General features: G+C 37.1%; 1 protein-coding gene across 15 annotated transcripts in view; it reads left to right on the top strand.

Moving 5' to 3' along the window:
* The window catches only part of MLLT10 (MLLT10 histone lysine methyltransferase DOT1L cofactor), a 217,967-nt gene that overhangs the window by 176,401 nt on the left and 24,652 nt on the right, over positions 1-16,914 (top strand). For all 15 annotated transcript variants that reach the window (XM_027593177.2, XM_027593176.2, XM_027593181.2 and 12 more), the window contains one exon: positions 12,732-12,910. In XM_027593177.2, the coding sequence (XP_027448978.1) occupies positions 12,732-12,910 (179 nt within the window). The remainder of the gene's footprint in view (positions 1-12,731; positions 12,911-16,914) is intronic.

Below are 16,914 nucleotides of genomic sequence, written 5' to 3'. Positions count from 1 at the left end.
GAAAAGTTTAACTTGAAGACAGAGGGAATAGCTGTGGAAACATTCAGCATAAAAGAAAAAAATTAGTCTGTTTAACCTCTGTAATTTGGGGTTAATGAATGTTTAAGTTAGTAGAAACTTTAGAAGTAGGTTTTCCCACCAAAAGAAATGATTACTTTCAGGTGTCATTAATAACTTGAGTGTGCTGGGGCGCCTGGGTGGCTCAGTTGTTAAGCATCTGCCTTTGGCTCAGGTCATGATCCCAGGGTCCTGGGATCGAGCCCCACATCGGGCTCCCTGCTCAGCGGGAAACCTGCTTCTCCCTCTCCCACTTACCCTGCTTGTGTTCTCTGTCTCTCGCTGTCTCTCTCTGTCAAATAAATAAAATCTTAAAAAAAAAAATAACTTGAGTGTTTACTCAAGTTATTGTAAACTTGTTTACAATGTCCTGTTAGTGTACTTGAGAAAATGTCCTGTTAGTGTACTTGAGAAAAACGTTTTATTGATTACATAATAGTGATAAATAATGATGCCTATATATGTAAAAACTATGCTTCTGAAGTAGTTACTCTTTTGTAATGTTCAGTGTTTCCTGAGAAGTTACCTCCTTTCTCCTTGTATTCTTTATCAAGACTGTGTCTGTCTTTCCTTCTGTTCTCTGCCTACTCCTAACTGAATCAGTCACCAAGTGGTACCTTCTAAATATTTTTTCTAATTAATTTGAGGGTTCCTAGACATGAATTTTTATATCTAGTTTATTATTTTCAAAATCCTACCTTCTCACAGCTGTGGGTTGGCTTGGATCCTCATTGTCTCTTTCACAGATTGTTGTATTAGTCTCCTTTTGTTTTTGTCAGTACCTGGAGTTGATCAGGTGGACTGACTCAAGCCAGTATGGGAGAAGTGAAGAATGTCACTTAATCATTTGTGATTAAAACATTATTGTCAAGAATGCCATATGTTGCTTATCTTATTCTTTCTTAAAGTAATCTTGGGAAAACGAGTTATAATTGGGAAGTTACTTGGTGAACCTGACATCAGAATATGGACAATTAGATCATGTTTAAAAATTATCACCATCTTGATAATGTTCTTTTTCTCTGTATAATGCAATTGATTGATTGCTTTCTTAAGCAGCTTCCTTTCACATTAATTTCTAGTCATATGTTTGCAGAAGCTGTGTCCCAGTTACCTTGAGGATTAAATCTACAATTAGAGACCATGACTTATATGGTGAGCTGGTTCTATAGATGGCCAGTTATTACTTGTTTGGCACTCAGAGGGTCATTTTATTTAAGGATCTCTGGATATGTATATGTGCCTATTCCTGACAGAACAGTATTTTTATATAATACCAGCTAGGTATTTACAGTTATGCTTCTCAGACTCTTTGTCATTCATTATGCTTGTAGTATTTGGAGCAACTATATGTTCATTCAGAAGGTATATGAAAAACATATTCAGAGTCGTTTCTGGGTGTGTCAAGATTTAGGAGACCAAAAATATTTTTTTAAAGATTTTTATTATGTGAGAGCAAGCGAGCGAGAGAGAAAGAGAACACACGGAGAGGGAGAAGCAGGCTCCCTGCTGAGCAAGGAGCCCGATGCAGGGCTCATCCCAGGTCCCTGGGATCATGACCTGAGCCGAAGGCAGACACTTAACTGACTGAGCCACCCAGGCACCCGAGACCAAAAATTTTTAATTCATGTTGGCAGTAATAGAAAATCTGATTTTCTACCCGGATCAGTCCTAAAGAAACCATGGAGAGAAAGTAAATCTGTATAATGAACATATAAAAGATATGAGGGAAGATAATAATAACTTAAAACAAAGAAAATATTTAAAAGAAACAAGGAGAAACTTTAGATATGGAAAAGTGTAATTATCAAAGTAAAGAACACAATAGATGGCATAAATAACAGTGGATACAGTGAGGAACAAAATAATAAATGGATTTTATACATGTTTAAAATAAAAATGATACGATATGGAGGATAGAAGTAGATTCCAGAAAATAGGAACCCTAGAAAGGGAGAGAGAGAAAAATGGAGAGCGGGAAATAATCTGAAGAAGTAAGGAAGAAATTTCTTCCCTAAAAAAAGATGAGCAATCTTAGCTTGAAGTGGTCAGAGAAAAAGAGTGAAGGAAAAATCCTCACCTAGACTCGTTATAGGGGACATTTTAAAATATCAAAGACAGGGAAAGAGTTCTAAAACATAGACTAGTAAGATGAAGTCCTTCTTGGAGAGAGATCTTTAAGGACTATATAGAAATAAGTTCAGTTCTAAGGAGGTGTGGTACAACATATTTAAAGGCTAGATTTAACAGAGGTAATTTTTATAGCAAAAAAAAAATTGGAAGTAGTGGAAATATAAAGATTACAGTTGTATTTTTTTTTTAAGATTTTATTTATTTATTTGACAGAGAGAGACAGCGAGAGAGGGAACACAAGCAGGAGGAGTGGGAGAGGGAGAAGCAGGCTTCCCGCTGAGCAGGGAGCCCGATGCGGGGCTCGATCCCAGGACCCTGGGATCATGACCTGAGCCGAAGGCAGTTGCTTAACCAACTGAGCCACCTAGGCGTCCCTACACCTCTTTCCTGTAGCATCTCCTGGATTCAATTATCAAATGATATTTAGGTAGCTTACCTAGCAACTTGGAAATATATCTGTGATACATTTTCCCTGACACCAAACCCAGAACAACAAAGTATATAATACCTAAAATAATACATACATGGTTCAAAGGATTATCAATTTCTTATATTCTGTTTTCATGGTGCTCAGATTCTATTGGAAGAGTCAGAAATATAAATGAATAATTGCAGAATAAAACGTTAGACAAATTATCATGGTGGTTATGTTAAAATAATAGGTTTGAGAGTGGTTTTTTTCTTCATTTTTTGATTGTGGTCATTACTTACATGTTCTTATTTAAATCATAGAAGACCTTTAATGATGAATGGCAAATTGTTTTAATAGCTGCCACACCTAATAAGATTATATTCTTCATTTTAATTGGCAATTTTTTCCTACTAAACCTTCCTTTTAATTTCCTTAAGAAATGGGGGGGGGGGAAATCATTGTGTAATGAACTTGATGATGTTTGTCATCTAGGCTTATGATTGATATTTTAGGTAAGTCTCATTTCTTCTCCTTCATTAACCTGACCATCTATATTTCTATACTTCATCTGAGCTAAGTGTTTCTAGAGAAAAAAATTCACACCATGTACACATTCGTATCATTATAGATTCATGATACTAGCCTTGACTGACATTTAAATTGCTTGGCAATGTTAATATACATCTCTAAGAAAGTCTCTTACTTTTCGCTATGAGTGTTTATTTTTTTAAACTTTTACTGCCTGTGAAAATTTCATCTTTTCATCACCCAATTCTGCAGACCTGCTTGGTTTGTATCCATCCTCTTTTCTTTCTCTCTAGTCCTGCTTGCAGTCCAGGGCTAGTCTTGTACTGTGGATCTCACCCTTCTGTGCCCTCTCACAGACCTTGTCATTTTAGTTGCCTTATCCCCTCACCATCACTTTTCTTTGCTCATCTACATCTAAACATACTCTAGTGTCTCTCCTCTTGAAAAAGCACAGAAGAACCCAAACCTTCCTTTAATCCCACATTCCTATTCATGTACCTACCCCTCGAACTGTTCTGCCTCCACTCATTTAAGATTTTCTCTTTGTTTTGGGTGATATGTCTAGTTGTGATTTTTATTCTTCTTAGGACCTCTTTGCTTCCTGATTGAGAGAATTCATGTCCTTCATCAATTCTGGACATATTTTAAAATATTGATTCTTCCTATTCTTTCTGTTCTTCAGTGATTTTTGTTAGACATATTTGGACTTTCATTCTGTCCTTCATGTCCCTTAATCTTTCTTTTTATAATTTCCATTTCTTTTTCCTTTTTTTTAAAATATTTTATTTATTTTATTTATTCATGAGAGACAGAGGGAGAGGGAGAGAGAGAGAGAGAAACAGAGGGAGAAGCAGGCTCCCAAGGAGCAGGGAGCCCGATGCGGGACTCGATCCCAGGACCCGGGATCATGACCTGAGCTGAAGGCAGACGCTTAACCAACTGAGCCACCCAGGCGCCCTATAATTTCCATTTCTTAATTTCTATGTGCTATATCTGGGTAATTTATTTGATCTTTTTGTGTTCACTCATCATTTCTTTAGCTCCCTATTAATTTATCGTTTTCCCTGCCTAAAGAGTAAAGATTTTTAGTGAACGTGTTTTTCAGTTTTTTGTTTTTTTTTAAGATTTTATTTATTTGACAGAGACACAGTGAGAGAGGGAACACGAGCAGGGGGAGTGGGAGAGGGAGAAGCAGGCTCCCTGCTCAGCAGGGAGCCCGATGTGGGGCTCGATCCCAGGACCTTGGGACCATGATCTGAGCCGGAGGCAGATGCTTAATGACTGAGCCACCCAAGAGCCCCATGTTTTTCACTTACATTGGAATTCTTTGTGTTCCTTTCTGAAATGGACCTGGTCTGGTTTTGTTTTTCTTTTTATTTCTTGTTTTTAAGAACATGTAGCCCTTTTCTCATATTTAAAAATATTTTTATTTTGAAACAGTCTTAAACTTAGAGTATAGAGAACTGTATCTGCCTAAACCATTTGAGACTAAGTTGCAGATAGAGAACACTTAAGTAGTCTTTACAAACTAGGACATTTTCAGCCCTGAACACTTAAGTAGTCTTTACAAACAAGGACATTTTCCTATAAAATCACAGTATGATGATCAAAAATAGGAAATTAACATCACCATGTTACTACCATCTACTCTTCAGATGCTGTTCAAATTTTGACAGTTGTCTCAAAATTTAATAGGGTGTTATTTCTGGACTTGGTTAAATTTTTTTCTCATTATTAGGGTTATGTTATGTTTTCTTGGAGCAGGGTATCATATACATGATCTTTCCAATGCATGTATCAGATGGCACATAATCAGGCCTTTCTCATGAAAAGGTTTTCTTTTCCCCTTTATAATTAGTATGTGTATTGTGGAATTAACTGTGAGACTATATAAATATCCCATTCCTCATGAGACTTTCAGTTTCTATCATTATGGACTTACAGATTTGTATGGGTTATGATGTATTTATTGTGATACTCGGGTTGTTCACAGGTTAGCTAGTAGGAGCCCCTTTTAAGCTGGCACTGTGTCCTTTTGACATATCCCCGTTATTCTTTGAACACTTCCTTTTTTTCTGGCATTACAAGTATATTAGTTTTCTATTGCTGCCATAACAAATTAACACAAAATTAGCAACTTAAAAGCACTCAGATTTATTAGCACACAGTCAGAAGTCTGGTTGGGTTAACTGGTTTCTCTGCTTAGAGTCTCACCAGGCTAAAACCAAGGTGTTGGCTCCCTGAGCTCTTACTATTAGGAGACTCTTGGGATTAATTCCCTTCCAAGCTCTTTTAGGTTGTTGGCAGAACTCAGGTTGTTCCTTGCAGTTGCAAGACTGAGGTCATCATTTCCTTTCTGGCTGACAGCTGAGGCCTTCCCTTAGCCCCTTGAGGCTTCTATCCCATCCTTTCACATGTCCCTACACCTTAGAGCTAGCAAAGGTGAGTTGAATCCTTTGCACACTTAAGAGTCTCTGACTTCCCCTTCTGTTGGATCTCTCTTGTTTTCTCATCTGTTACCTCTCTCACTGACTCTTGCCCTTCGTCTTCTGTTTTTATGGGTTCATGTGATTACACTGGGCCTACCTACATAATCCAAGATATTCTACCTATTTTAAGGTCAGCTAATCAGTACCTTAATTCAATCTGCCAAGTTTCTTCACACTAGTACCTTGATTAGTGTTTGAATAATCAGGGGAAGGGAACCTTGGGTTTGGAGGGTGGACCTCACTAGAATTCTATCACAGCAGGGGATATGCTAGGTTCCTCTTTTTTATATAGACTGTTGTTTCTTTCTTACACTTTTGATTCCTCTGCTTAGGTTCTTAATCATTTAAAACATTTATCTCATAAACTTTATTTGCTCTATTTTCTAAGGTTCTGGGAAATAATGTTTGTGTCTGCTAATTTGTGATGAAAGGGATCGTTTTCTTCTGTGTTTTCCAATTTTGGATTGTGAACTCATTTTATAGCGTGGGTTAAGGATATATCCCTTCTTGGGATTTATCAGACCAGGCACATATGTAAATTCAAACCCAAAACCTATCTGAAGGCAAGGCTGTGGCTTAGAAATTCTTTTTTTTTTTTTTTTTTTAAGATTTTATTTATTTATTTCACAGAGACATAGCGACAGCAGTAACACAAGCAGGGGGAGAGGGAGAGGCAGGCTTCCCGCTGAGCAGGGAGCCCGATGCGGGGTCGATCCCAGGACCCTGGGATCATGACCTGAGCCGAAGGCAGACGAACAACTTGATGTAGTACGGATGTGGCCTCCCAGGCAGTTTGAAATTGGGAAGCAGGAACTCTGGTTGGTGACCACTAACATTTATGTTGTTGGTCATGTATACTTCTGTCTAGTGTATTGTTTTTATGTAATTGCCATGGCACACTAATAAAAGCTTAGGTCTCCACAATGTTTCTTGGCTCTGCCTACCCTCTATCGTTCTTCCTAAAATCACCATTTGTCTCCATGTTTCCAAATCCAGTGGGCATTTTCATTCTGTCTTAACTAGGCTTTCAGCATCATTTGATGCAGTTGATATGCCCTGTTTTTCTTGAGATTCTTTTCTCTGCTTTGTTGACACTGCACTGGTTTTCTTCTTACCTCACTGATCTCAATTTTCTTTGCAGATTCTTCTTCCACACTAACCATCCTTGAAATGTTGGGGGTCTTCAGGACTTAGTCCTAGACCAACGTTTTTCTCTTTTACAAGCAAAAATGCACTCTTTCTGTTCCAGTTTTCACCACCTCAGTAAATGGCACTTCTAATCACTACCCAATTCATTCATAATATTTTCTTTATCTACCAAATGTAGCTTATCATCATCAAGTTGGGTTCATCTGACTTCTAGATGCACTTCAAGCTTGTCCATAACACCACAGCCTTGGTCTTGAGGGACATAATCTTTCACCTAGATTGTGGAATAGCCTTCTAAATGACCTTTGTGTTTCCATTCTTCCTCTTTTCAATTCATTTATGATGTAGCAGTTACAGGGATGACCTTCTAAAAACCTGTCATGCTGTATTTGCCTTTGGTGTCTTGCCGTTGATCTTAGTATAAATTTTAAACACCTCTCCGTGGCTTGCAGGTTCCTGTGAGGTCTCTTCCTTCCCTTCTCCACTTGGTTCTACCACTCTCTGCACTATGCTTTACCCATATTACCTATTTTTTCTTTACTATTTTCATTGTTTTTTGAACAAGCTTTTCTACTTTACTCTTTTCACTTAACACCTACCTGTCTAAACTTTAGGTCTTGGCTTAAGGATCATTTTTTTTTTCCCCAGACAGATATTTTCTGCTTCCTGATTTGTCACTTACGGTACTCTTTGTCTTCAGTCATAGCACTTGTCACAATTTATAGTTATGTGTTTGTTTTAAATGTTTGCTTCCCTAATTAACTTGTAAATTCTTGGAGAGCAGAGATGTTGTCTGTCTTGTTCCCCACTTTTTTTCCTTGCTCCTAGCATAGTGCCCATCTTCTAGTAAACACACGGTAAATATCGGATGGATGGATGGATGAACCAGTACATCATGGCCACCCTCTGTATCATTCCGTATCGTCGTTTTTACCCTCTGTCCTGAACAGATGAATTTCAGGGATTTTCTTAGAGTTTATGCATTGTAGGATTCAGTTCTATTTAATTCAATGAATGGCACCTTGATTTGGATTAAGGTAACATATAACTTGTGGAAGATGGAAATAGAGTAAGTGAAATAGAAAGCAGGTACAGAACAATCTAAGGAGGATTATTTACCTTTTAAATAAAGATCTAGAGATCTTACTAAACTATTTTTTCATGCTGCACCAATCATACCCTAAAGTATGAGGGAATTTAGGAGATTCAGTGATTGTCATCTTCAAAAAAGATTTAGATATTTATACTGCCCTGCCTTGATAGGAAAAGAAAATTTTATTTGTTCTATTTATAGTAATAACCTGAGTTCCAGACACAGTTCAGAGTATGATCACCACATTGCACATTTAGCTGTGTAGTTTCCTGTTCACGCTCAAATGCAATATAAAAACAGATGTAAGTTTAGACATCAGGGGTCCTCATTCACCACAGTTTTTTTGCTTTTCAGTATTACACTTTTATATATATTATTACATGTGGCAATGGTATTTTCAGTTTTGAAAGAGTATTAGTGACATTAGAGGACCTGATAATTGTAATACTATACATTCCTGACTTAAAGATAAAACTTTAATTAGAGTAATAACTCTGAAGTAGCAATGGCTGCCGTAATGGAAACTTACTGTGTATTAGGCACCACTGGTAGAGCCTTTACATGGATGTTCTCAAATAAAAGCCTTTAAGGTAGCTATTACTTGCTTTTATAGAGAAGAACAATATGGAACCTCAGAAAGCTTAAGTAATTTGATTAAGATCACATAGTTGGGAGAGCCAAGATTTTTGTCTCAGTCAAAAACTTGTGCTGGCTCCCCCCCACGCCCAAGCATGCTGTTTCCAGCTAACTTTTAGTTTTAAGAGTTGGAGATTCCATGTATGCCTCCACCATTAAAGAATTAGATTATTAGATTATTCTACCTTTTAAGGTACTTTGCTGCAAAAGCTGAGTTCAAGTGTTGCTCTCTGGAACTCCTCCACCCCAGTCTCTTCCTCTGAACTTCAGCTGTCCTTCATATCACATGTCCTTACCAGTATTTCCCTCCTGTATCATAGTAGCTTATGAATACTTAATTAGCTCTGCTGTGAGACTTTTGCTTCTTTGAAGGCAGAATTCCCTTCTTTGATATCTTCAGTGCCTTTTTTTTTTTTTATAAGAACCTCAATAAATATTTATTGAATGAGGTAATGAACTTTTTAAAAAATTTTTCTCAGGTATATGTCCGTTATTTGGAATATAAGGTTTATAAATACTTGCTTCATTTACATGCTGTCTCTTTTCTTTCCTTCTCAGCCAAACTTCTTAAATGAGTTCATCTTGCCAAGATTCATTGTCTCATTTAGTGACTTCCCTTTTGTGTCCTGACCTTAAATGACCAATGGAATTATTTGACCTGTTCTTTTGAAATTCTCTAAGTGGTTTCTGAGATTCTCTTAAGTTTTCTTATTTTGTTCTTTGTGGTCTTTGTTTTTAAGTGGTAACATTCTGTAGGATTCTGTCTTTGGTCCTCTTGATCATGCTGAAAACTTTCCCTAGGTGATCTTATTTTACCATTTCTTGGCTTTGACTAGCTTCTGCATCAGGAGTTGTAAATCACATATTTACAGGGGCCAGATAGGTAACATAAATCAGAGAAGAGGTGAAGAATAAGGAAAGACAGGACTCTGGGGGATTAAAGAATCTGTGCCGTGGCCAAAGCTCCAGCATATTGTTGCTATTTCAGAATATAGTATCCAGTATTGACAGAGCTTCTGTTTTTCAGGACAAATTAGAATTCACTTTTTTTTTTTTTTTAGATTTTATTTGTTTATTTGAGAGAGACAGATAGTGACAGAGATAGTGAGAGCACACATAGGGAGGAGAGGGAGAAGCAGGCTCCCGCTGAGCAGGAAGCCTGACGTGGGGCTTGATCCCAGGACCCTGGGATTATGACCTGAGCCGAAGGCAGACGCTTAACCGACTGAGCCACCCAGGCGCCCCTAGAATTCACATTTATTTATTTATTTTTAGAATTCACTTTTAAATGTGAAGTTTTGGGGCACCTGGGTGGCTCAGTCGGTTAACTGTCTGACTCTTGATCTCAGGGTCATGAGATTGAGCCCCACATTGGGCTCCCCACTCAGCGTGCTCAGCAGGGAGTCTGCTTTAGATTCTCTCTCTCTCTGTGCTCCCCCAGCTCTTGCACACGTGAGCTCTGTCTCTCAAAGAAATAAATCTTTAAAATATATTTCTAAATTAACTTTTTTAAAAATGTGAAGTTTCAGTGTTTTGAAATATGAACTAATTTAGGATTTCAAACACAGGGCAGGCCAACAGAAAGCCTTTTTGAGTTTTCATGTTTATGTACACTAACTTTACTATTCTTCTGACTCCTGGATTTGTAGCTCCACACCTGAGTTTTCTGCTGAGCTTCAGGCTGATCCTGTTCTGTTCTAGACTATATAGGAGTTCTGTGTTCCACAGGCATCTCAAAGGCCATGATGATTAACCTGAACTTCACACTTGTGTTAGGAAGTGGTTTCAGTAGCTGTGAATATGAATCCTGATTCCACCATCTACTAGGTCACTAAGCAAATTAGTTCTTCAAACTTCTGTTTGCTCTTGTGTGAAATGGGCGTAATGTTTGCCTCATTGGCCTGTTACGCTAGTATGTATATTTACAGGGGCCACTTCAGTAACTATACTACATATAGTGACCAAATACTAGATGCTCCCAGGTGCTATTCCTGCTTCAGTGAGTGGTATCACCACTCCCACTTACTGGTACTTAAGAGTCATCCTTGACTCTTCTTTCTTATTTATTCTTCAGGTCCTATTAGTTACCAGTCCTATGAACTTTGCTTTTAGAATATCCCTTGACTACTATTACTTTAGTTTAATCTCTATTTTTATTCATCAGTATTATTGTAGCAACCCTTCAACAGCTTTCTCAGTCTCTAATAAAGCCCCTTCCCAATTTAGTCTCAGCCTTGTCTTGCTTAAACATCCATCTGATCACACCAGGCTTCTGTTTACAATCCTTCAGTGGCTTCCTGTTGTCTCTAAATTTTTAATGTTTTGGCTTTCAATGTTCTTGATCTGATTCCTGCTTATTTTTTAGCCTCATTTCTTGTGTAAGCTACAGATGGTACTTACACGTTGTTATATTTCTTCCTCAAACCCCCTTTCACCTCAGTTCTACAGCTCCTTTAGAAATTAGCTTTAAAGGCATCCATCTCTTCCAGTAAGTTTTTTTGACCCTCATCCTCTCACCCCAGGTCTGGGTTAGATACCCCTTTTTATGTGCTCGGAGCCCCTAAGGATGTCTCTATCATAGCACTCTTCACAGTCTTTTGTAATAGTCTCTTTTTTCCACTAAGCTTCTTGAAGGCAGAGACCACATATCTTGAATGGCTTTGTATCTCCAAGGCTTAGAATAATGTCTGGCAAACAGTGAGCTCTCAGATGTTTGCGGAATGGATGCATTTGTTGAATGAATAAATTATCTTTTTTTCTGGAGAAATTGTAGATATAAAAAGGATCTTAGGACCCTCAATTATAGTTGTAAGGCCTTTAAAAATGTCCCAATTCCTTTATTTCCTTGTTTGAAGATTATGGGTGATTTTATTTATTATGAATCAATAACATTTATGTTGTTTAGAACAAAGTAAATGTACTATTAATGTAAATAATTGTTGCCTTCAAGGGTTATGGTTTCTCAAATTTTTTTAATATTTTTTTTTATTGCAACCCACTTAGGTTCATTTTTTTCTTGCTTTCCTCTTGTTACAGTGTTGAGTTCTTAGGATCTTACTGTCTCCCACCCTCTGAGGAGCCTTGGTTTATATCAGGATTTCTCAGCCTCCACACTGTTGACACTGTGAGCCAGATAATTCTTAGTTGTGAGGAGCTGTCATGTGCGTTTTAAGATGTTTAACATCATCCCAGGTTTCCACTGCTGTATGTCAGTAGTGCCCCCTAGTTTTGATGACTAAAAATGTCTTCAGACATTGTCACATGTCTCTGTGGAGCAGGATCATCCCTGATTGAGAACCCTGCTGGTCTGTAGATCTTCCCATCTCTCACTTTTAACCTCAAAGAGCTTCTCCTCTGTGGAACATATGAATGTGATCTCCCATCTTTACAGAAAACAACCAACCAACCTACACACTTTTTTTTTTTTTTGGTTACTCCTCTTTCTTCTTCACTTTTATTCATCACCTCTGTCCTTCCTCTTCCCATCCACTTTTCAGAGTGAATTATTTCACTCTCTTCTCCCTTTCTTTCTGGCTTGTAGCTCCATGGTGCCTCTGAAAATACTTTCAGGCCTTCCCTCGTCTCTCCCTGAGTCCCTGGTGGTGAGTGTTACCACCATCTAGTGGGCCGCGCTGTCACTGTCTCTTAATCCCCTGTCCCCCTCCATCCCTGCCCTCCTCACCCTCCCCATTCAGCCACAAAGTCTGTTCATTTTACCTTTGGAATAGCTCTAGAATCCACTTACTGGTCTTTGAATCTCAAGTGTAGTGTATTGTAACCTGGGTGACCTTTCTGAAACCGTCTCTTCCCATTTCAGACCTTCTTAATCCTGAGTTCTGGGGCTGTAGTAGCTGCGTTTTGAAAAGCTTACCAGGTGATTTTTACACAACTCTAGTTGCTTCATTCTCCCGTTTAAGAAATATTTCTTTGCCTTCAGGAATTCCTAAAACTCTGTTACTTTTTACAAGGCACTTCTTGATGTGATCCTAGTCTATTGGCAAAGCTATTTTTGTTACAAAAAATGACTTAGGTTCTTTTAAACAAGTGTTTTGTGATGAGTCAGTGTTTAGTCATTTAGTTATTGATACATTATTTATGACCGCCAATAAAATTTATCATTGAGGGGAGAGATCAGGAAGAAATGTGGGTCTTCTAACTTAATGATTATTTATGTGTCTATGACAAATTTGGCGGCTAAGTTATAAAATATTTAAATAATTTTGTTTTCTTGCAGGTATTTATAACAGCAATGATGTAGCAGTATCCTTTCCAAATGTGGTATCTGGCTCAGGATCTAGTACTCCTGTCTCCAGTTCTCATTTACCTCAGCAGTCTTCGGGGCATTTGCAACAAGTGGGAGCTCTCTCCCCATCAGCCGCATCGTCTGCAGCCCCTGCTGTTGCTACAACTCAGGTAAATTATTACAATGCTATAAAGTAACCTATAGGTGGATTTGTCATTTTGAAAGTGAGTTTGACTGGAGAAGAAAGAAATCAAATAGGGCTTCCTATAGGAATTTATAAAATACCTCCATCTGTTGTGACATATTAGTGGAAATAATAGACATTTTTACATGATATGCATGAGAGAGGATAAAGGAATACATTGTCATTAACTTATCTTTTTCAGTTTCTGAGTTTCTGATTTTGTCCTAATGTTGTAAATTAGTAATTTGCTGTGAACTTTTATTCTTTTTGAAAAGTAGGACTTAGTGGGGTGACTGGTTGGCTCAGTCGGTAGAGCATGTGACTCTTGATCTCAGGGTTGTGGGTTTGAGCCTCAAGTTGGGTATAGAAATTACTTAAAAATAAAATCTTTAAAAGTAAAAAAAAAAAGAAGTAGGACTTAGAAAGTATGATCCAATTTTGGACTTTTGTCCAAAACATTCCTTTTATAATTTTAAAAATCACAGAAATAATATATTATTATCTGCTGTCTAAATTTTCAAAAACCGGTATAAGAGAATGATGGGATAAAGAGTGATTGACAAGTACTGTATTGTTTTCCTCCTAGTGGGAGACAAAGAATGTACATAAATATTGTAAATAAGTGACTGTGTTGGTGATTGTGCGTTTATCCCTTTCCTTTACTTTAGATCTATAAAGTTACTAGTCTTCAGGAATCCTTTCAAAGCAAGAGTCAAATCTGAAAAATCATAATCTTGCATTATACAAATAGGACAGTAAGTAGGCAAAGCTGCAAACACACGCACATACATACACACACTTTGCCAAAGGTAATAATTTAAAATTCCTTAAGTATATATTTTTTATTTGTTTAGAATTCTTTATAATTTTACTTCAGTTTTATCCAAAGCTCTATTAATAAGCCTCTTAGTGTTTGGAGAAATTTTTTTAAGATTTCATTTATTTATTTATTTATTTGAGAGAGAGAGAGAGAGAGAGAGCGAGAGTGAGAGAGAGAGAGCATGCAAGCAGGGGGAGGGAAAGAGGCAAACTCCGCACTGAGCACAGAGCCTGTCGCGGGGCTCGATCTCACTACCCATGAGATCATGACCTGCGCCGAAATCCAGAGTCAGACGCTTAGCCACTCAGGTGCCCCAGGAGAAATTTATAACAAAGACAAATGTCTAATTACACACAATTAGTTAAGTAGATTGTAAGTTGCTGTAAGTTTATGCTTTATGCTATATGTTCATAATTTTCGTTGTACAGGCCTTTAGAATATATACACACTTTTTAGTATTTTCTGTAAGCTGTACATCAGAGCGCAGCATTAGTTATTTTTAAAGTATGCAGTGGTGCAGGGCAAGCAGGCACCATTACAATCAGGTCAGGTATTAGAATAAACAACAAACAGTTCGGCATAGAAAACCAATGGCATGATTAGTGGTATCACGTTTGAAAATGAAAGTTAACTATGTGGTGAACCTCCCAGCCTGAATAAGGGGAGTTTGACTAATTTAGGAGAGTTTTTTGTAGCTCATTTCACTAGCCTTGGTGAGGTAGCCAGCATACCAGGGGTGTGGGGTTAGAGAGGGTGAAAGGATAAATGAGAGAATGGTTCTTGTAAATAGTTTCATCTCTTTTAATTAAATGTAGCCATATGCTGTTGATAGCTTTCTATCCTTGGACAAAGTCTCACATGAACATTTTCAGTGTGCATTTTTCTTTTCTTTCTTTTTAAAAGTCTGTTTTAATTACTCTCTGGTTAATTCCAGGCTGAATTAAGCAAAAATCTCATTTCTTCTCCTTCATGATGTTTGTGGTTTTGGGGGTTGGCATTGGGGAGGTAGATGGGGGAAGTGGTGGTAAAGAGAAATTTATAGCTAGAGGGAAAATTCCACTTAACATATGACTCAACTGAAGAACAAAGAAATCATAGTTGCAAGTAATCCAGGATTCAGTCCAATTAAAATCCTTACTGTTTATCCTCTTTCCATGTTTCAGTAAGATGGGTCTCTTATAAATATGATCATCTAGTTAGACTCAAATGCTGCATGCTGAGACAACTGCATCTATGATTCTGTCTAGCAGTAAATGCTTTCTGCCTTCAAGCTGAAGCTTATTTAGCCTGGCTTATCTGGTGCTGCTGTAGCAACCATCAGTCTCCAGGCAACTGAGGCACATTGACCTCTCAGTTGAACTGAGTGCAGAACTACTTCAATTTAGCTGCCTGAGACAATAGTATTGGTATTGAATGTGCAAAATGTGAATTTTCTAGGCAATGTGTGAGGGAAACGATACAAAAATATTTAGAATAAATTGAATGTTTAGATAGGATTCTTAAAATTGTGATGTACTTGGTAATTGAATCTTCTCTTCAAAATGACAAGTTTATTTCTGTTTAACTTTCATATAGGCTCTGTTTATTTTCAAATTGCACAAGTCATTGTGTTTAGATAATGAAATGGTAGTCTCTTATTTAGGGTTCCTTTATAGGTAGTTGATTAGCAATGCTATAAATGGGTTAATTAAAATTACCAATATTTAAAATGTAATTATAGACATCTTGTTACAATTATTAAGAAAACCATCACACCAGCAAGCAAATATTTAAAAAATATAAATCAGAGAATGGAAATGTTAAATTTGAATAATGTTTTGTCTCCCTTACTTTCCCCCAAAAAACTTAATGAAAGTAGTAGTTTTTTGTGACTGGCTTGGTGCCAGCAGGATGAAAATCCAGAGGTCATTCTTGATCTTTCTGGCCTTGGTTTTTTAAGTAAGATAGACAGGCCTCTTGTTGGACTTATTTGCTATCTTAAGAATTGTTCCCTGGAAAGTGGTCAGGGAGGTAAGATCAGGAAGAGCTTAATAGAAATTAAAAACTGAGAACAGAATTGTGCTCTTAGTGGGGGGGGGGGGGGGGGGAGGAGACACTTGTAAAATTGTAGGAAAAAAATTGATGCATAGCAGCTCTAATTAGAAAAAACCTTGAAAAAATGTTTGATAACTTAGTTGTTTTATGTTCTTCAGTGTTAAACCCTTTTATTTGATATATTTTTTTAGAATAATTATTCTTTCACAGATAACAGCAATGTAGTTAATAGTTTCTTAACATTATTAGAAGAGAGAACTACTGTCCATGTGATTTCTTTTTTTAAAAATGATGTGCTCTGCCCTTGTGTCATGAGTAGAGGTATAAATTAGTTTCTGGAGGTGTATCATTAATTTTTCATTTTGCCTTTCCAATTCCACTCTGTCTCCTAGTTCTGCATTCATTCTGTTTGTCTTTTGGGAAGATTCAGGTGCTTTTGTTTGAAGGATGATTCCCTCACTAAAGGAATTTAAAACTGAAAGTAATGAAAAATGGTTGTATTACATTATTTTCTGCATTCTGGGTTTTGCTTTTGGGCACCGTCTTCATGTAGATAATCTGGTTCCTTGTCTACTCTGTTACTATTATAAAAAATAAATTTAAAAGTAATTTAAATGAAGGAACTTTCAAGGTTTATTTATGTGATATTTAGTAATTACAGGTGTTTTAAGTATTTTTAATGTATAGTTAATTTGATGAATAATGTTTTGCACATTTCTGTGAGACTTTTACTTCAGTCAGCTTTGACTACTTCATCTTCCAGTATAAATTTCGTGTGTGTGTGTGTGTGTGTGTGTGTGTGTAGGGAGTTGTCTTAGATGTAGTAGTCCTCAATTTCCTTTCAGATAATGTCTGTACTTTCATTCTGTTTGAGGAAACGGTTCAGTTTCCCAGGCAGATAGACCTGACTTGAGAGGATCTCTGACTTGATTGGTCAGAATGAAAAGTTTCATCTTTTATGTTTTAAATAATTTCATAATGACTTGTAATTTTAAGGATGTTAACATTCTGAGCAAAATAAGTTTGTATGAGTGCTTTGTAATGTCCCTTACTATTGGGTGATCAAGAGGTTAAGTAACTATGTAACATCACATGTCTAGTAAGTAAGTGGTGGAACTAAGTTTGGAAACAAGGCA

This window comes from Zalophus californianus, chromosome 9 (genome assembly GCF_009762305.2).
Source record: "Zalophus californianus isolate mZalCal1 chromosome 9, mZalCal1.pri.v2, whole genome shotgun sequence".
In the NCBI taxonomy this organism is placed as follows: Eukaryota; Metazoa; Chordata; class Mammalia; order Carnivora; family Otariidae; genus Zalophus; species Zalophus californianus.
The sequence above is the reverse complement of the archived record's forward strand: the minus strand, read 5'-3'. Positions and strand labels throughout refer to the sequence as shown.